Raw genomic sequence first — 3,714 nt, 5'->3', positions numbered from 1 at the left:
TGTATGTATATATATATGTATATATGTATGTATATATATATATATGTATATATATATGTATATATATATATATATATATAATATAATTTTGTGTATTTGTATGTTTATACATGTTAGGTGTGAATGCTGCAAGAGAGGGCACGTTGACATTCATGGTTGGAGGAAAAGAAGAGGAGTTTAAGGCTGCTAAAGAGCTTCTAGATTGTATGGGAAAAAATGTGGTAAATACAGGACCAGTAGGCACTGGACAGGTGAGTGAGCTTTCGGCTGTTTACATTCCGTGCGGATTCCTTCTTTTATCATCACCAGAAGAGATTTTGTTTTTAGGCCAAAAGATATTGTGTTTCTTAAGTTTTTGAATATTGTCCTGTCTGGATATTTATTTTGTTTGTAGTGGTGGTGGAGGAGGCGGCAGCTTTAAAGCAGCATAATTTATTTTTAAATTATTTCAATAATTAGGCTGCCAAGATATGCAATAACATGATGCTGGCTATCTCCATGATTGGATGCTCAGAAACAATGAACTTAGGAATGAGGTAAAAAAAAAAGTTCTTTTCAATATTGCACACACTTAATTAATCTACCTTTTCCTTCATCATCTCTTATCCACTGCTGTTCTCACCCATGTTATGGCTATTGTATTAAAGGTGTTATGTCAGCTCTTGCTTTTGTTTTAATTTTTTCTGGGTCGTGCAGTTACATTTAACTCTGTACAAGCAAAATTTAAGGGTTTTATATATTTGGGTATATTTTATTGCAAAAAAGAAACTCGCATACAAAACAGTCAATTGCAACATGTGCTGAATTGAAAGACTGAATTACAAAAATATAAACTTGGCAATTAAAAGTTTACAAATCATTATTAAAATAGTGCAATATTAAATATTAAAATTTACATTTGAAACATTAAAAAAACAGACTTAAGTCAAAAATTACAAAGACAAGAGTTACAAGGGTTGAAATCTTTACTAACATTACTAGGAATATTTCACAGAGAGTGGAGAATGTTTATGCTATGTGTATAATTCCAGTATTACAGTAATAGTTATTATCTCTTATTATTTGTAGTAAAAACCTTTATATATATATTTTTAGTTGTTATCCTGAACATTAGACTCAAAATAATGAAATACTTGCACCATTTAATTGAAGAGTTTATTTGTTTGCAGGCTTGGTCTTGATCCAAAGATGTTGGCTTCCATCCTGAATACAAGTAGTGGTCGAAGCTGGTCAAGTGAGGTTTACAACCCTGTGCCAGGAGTCCTAGAAAACGTTCCTTCTAGTAATAACTACCAGGGTGGATTTGGTACAGCGCTTATGACTAAGGTATCTTAACTTTAAAATTCTATATAATGCAACATTAATATATATTTATTTTATTTATTTGAGTTCAACAGCATCCAACACCAAAATCAATAACAAAAATCAATGAAAACCTTCAAAAACAGTAAAACAATGGTAAACTCCCTGAAAAGGATAATATGTCAGTGAGTTAAATACAAGATACAAGATACAAGATAGCTTTATTGTCAAATTAAAATTTGAAATTGGTTTTTCTCATGGCAACAAAATATAAACATGACAACAATAAAACACGGATATGAAATATAGTGATATTATATAATAATAATAATAATAATAATAATAATAATAATAATAATATATAATAACAATATATAATGTGAAATGTGGCAAGACATTCTCGGGTGTTGTTATTATTGTGATACCTCAGAGACAGACCAGGAATTTATTTATCGATGGTTAACATGGTAATTCTTCTAGTAATAACTACCAGGGTGGATTTGGTACAGCGCTTATGACTAAGGTATCTTAACTTTAAAATTCTATATAATGCAACATTAATATATATTTATTTTATTTATTTGAGTTCAACAGCATCCAACACCAAAATCAATAACAAAAATCAATGAAAACCTTCAAAAACAGTAAAACAATGGTAAACTCCCTGAAAAGGATAATATGTCAGTGAGTTAAATACAGTCAGCCAAACAAGTAAAGTGTAACTTATGATAACATTTTGCAATTACTGATGAACAGTCAAAACATTGTATTGTGAATGTTTTTATTTTATTTATTTATTTTTATTTAAAGACAATGACTTGATACAATGAAATAAATTTCACATAATTGTGTTTTTCTAGTTCTATCTAATATTAAAAAGGGCTTTTATGTAAAAAATTTTGTATGGACACCGAAAAAAAACCACAGGCTTTTTTGTTTTCAGGATCTCAGTCTAGCACAAACTGCAGCAACGGCAACGTCTACTGCAACACCTCTTGGATCAATAGCTCACCAGCTGTACCGAGTGATGTGTAATCGAGGCCTAGGAAACAAAGACTTCTCTGTAGCTTATCAATTCTTAAAAGAGGAAACTGAAGTGTAAATTATTACAGATGGATTATATTTTGCCCATCTATTAACTCATTGGTATTTAACTTTGAATTTCTTCACAACTGATAATTGTATATTAATCCATGTAATATCTTTGATGGAGAATCATGTGGACATAGTGTTCAAAAATTCAATCCATAAACTGAATGCGGCTTGAGAGTCAAATGTTAGAAATTTATCAGATTTTTGCGCCCGGTTTGAATATGTTTGTAACTACTATATTATTGCGTGTGTCATACAACATAAAAATAAAAAACGATTGATTTAATATCAAATTATTGACTATCTCTAATAAACTGAGCTATTACCTAGAACAAGAAAAGAAGATACTTCAGTACCAATAATGGATGCAGTTACTTAAGGTCCACACTATCAACTAGCAGACTTTGGGCAACCTGACGCTTGCACAAATTTTGTTTGACACTCATTGGCTTGTATTAAGGTGAGATTTAGTGGCACTCACATGGGTCAACACACAACATTGTGACACATAGATTGTGTAATTTAATTGTCACAGCTAAGGTGCAAACCATTCTTAACATGTGTAACAAATGTCGGACCTCTTCTCTGGCCCTCCTGCTGGCTTTAATTAAGAGGTGACACCTCGTTGACTGACGTCAGCTCCTCATATTTGGTGACCATGCTCAACTTATGTGCGAAACAGTCGTGACTATCACCTAAAAATGTGTACCACTAGCCACGTACTGGGATACATACACTGGTATACTTTGCCACAGTTGCGCCTAGGTTGCACTTTAAAAAGTTTACTGCAAAATTAGCTCAAAAAATTTGGAAATTACCACATCCACTTTTTCGTTTACCGCGCACCCCAAAAACACTTTCACTAGTTTTTACTGTACAAGACCAAAATGTGTATGGGTGTCAGGGTGTAGTCAATATTTATTAAAATATCAGATTTTTAAAAACATATTTATTTTTTCTACACTCATGCCGCCAGATTATGTTGCACATAATGTACTGTATATGATGCTGACAGTAAAAATAAAAGGCAGGTTGAAACCAAAACAGTGAGTTTTCATTAGCTGATCTCAATGTCTTCTTTTCTCAATTGCATTGTGTGTTTGAATCAACACCAACATTGGAGTGTGGGTCATTCAGGGAGATGTTGCACTATAAAAACTCATTTGGTATTCTCGTGGTGTTGTTGAAACTAATATATTTTTGAAGGTTTTAATAGTTCTATTTCAGTCATAAAAAACAAGCATACTGTACTAATAACATTTTAGGGGGAGGGAGAGAAGCATGTTTAGCATCTCTCTAAATCAACGTTCCGCAAACTTT

The 3,714-nt window shown here is 32.0% G+C and overlaps 1 protein-coding gene across 1 annotated transcript in view; it reads left to right on the top strand.

The window, feature by feature from the left end:
- The window catches only part of LOC117108015 (3-hydroxyisobutyrate dehydrogenase, mitochondrial-like), a 6,335-nt gene extending 2,895 nt beyond the window's left edge, over positions 1 to 3,440 (top strand). The window contains exons 5-8 of the mRNA XM_033249851.1: positions 118 to 251; positions 460 to 536; positions 1,170 to 1,326; positions 2,246 to 3,440. Of these exons, the coding sequence (XP_033105742.1) occupies positions 118 to 251; positions 460 to 536; positions 1,170 to 1,326; positions 2,246 to 2,404 (527 nt within the window). The 3' untranslated portion in view covers positions 2,405 to 3,440. The remainder of the gene's footprint in view (positions 1 to 117; positions 252 to 459; positions 537 to 1,169; positions 1,327 to 2,245) is intronic.
- Positions 3,441 to 3,714: the final 274 nt, after the last annotated feature.

This window comes from Anneissia japonica, unplaced genomic scaffold (genome assembly GCF_011630105.1).
Source record: "Anneissia japonica isolate Jap-2015-1 unplaced genomic scaffold, ASM1163010v1 scaffold287960_len3192837_cov198, whole genome shotgun sequence".
Lineage (NCBI taxonomy): Eukaryota > Metazoa > Echinodermata > Crinoidea > Comatulida > Comatulidae > Anneissia > Anneissia japonica.
This window is presented reverse-complemented; position numbering and strand designations above follow the sequence as displayed.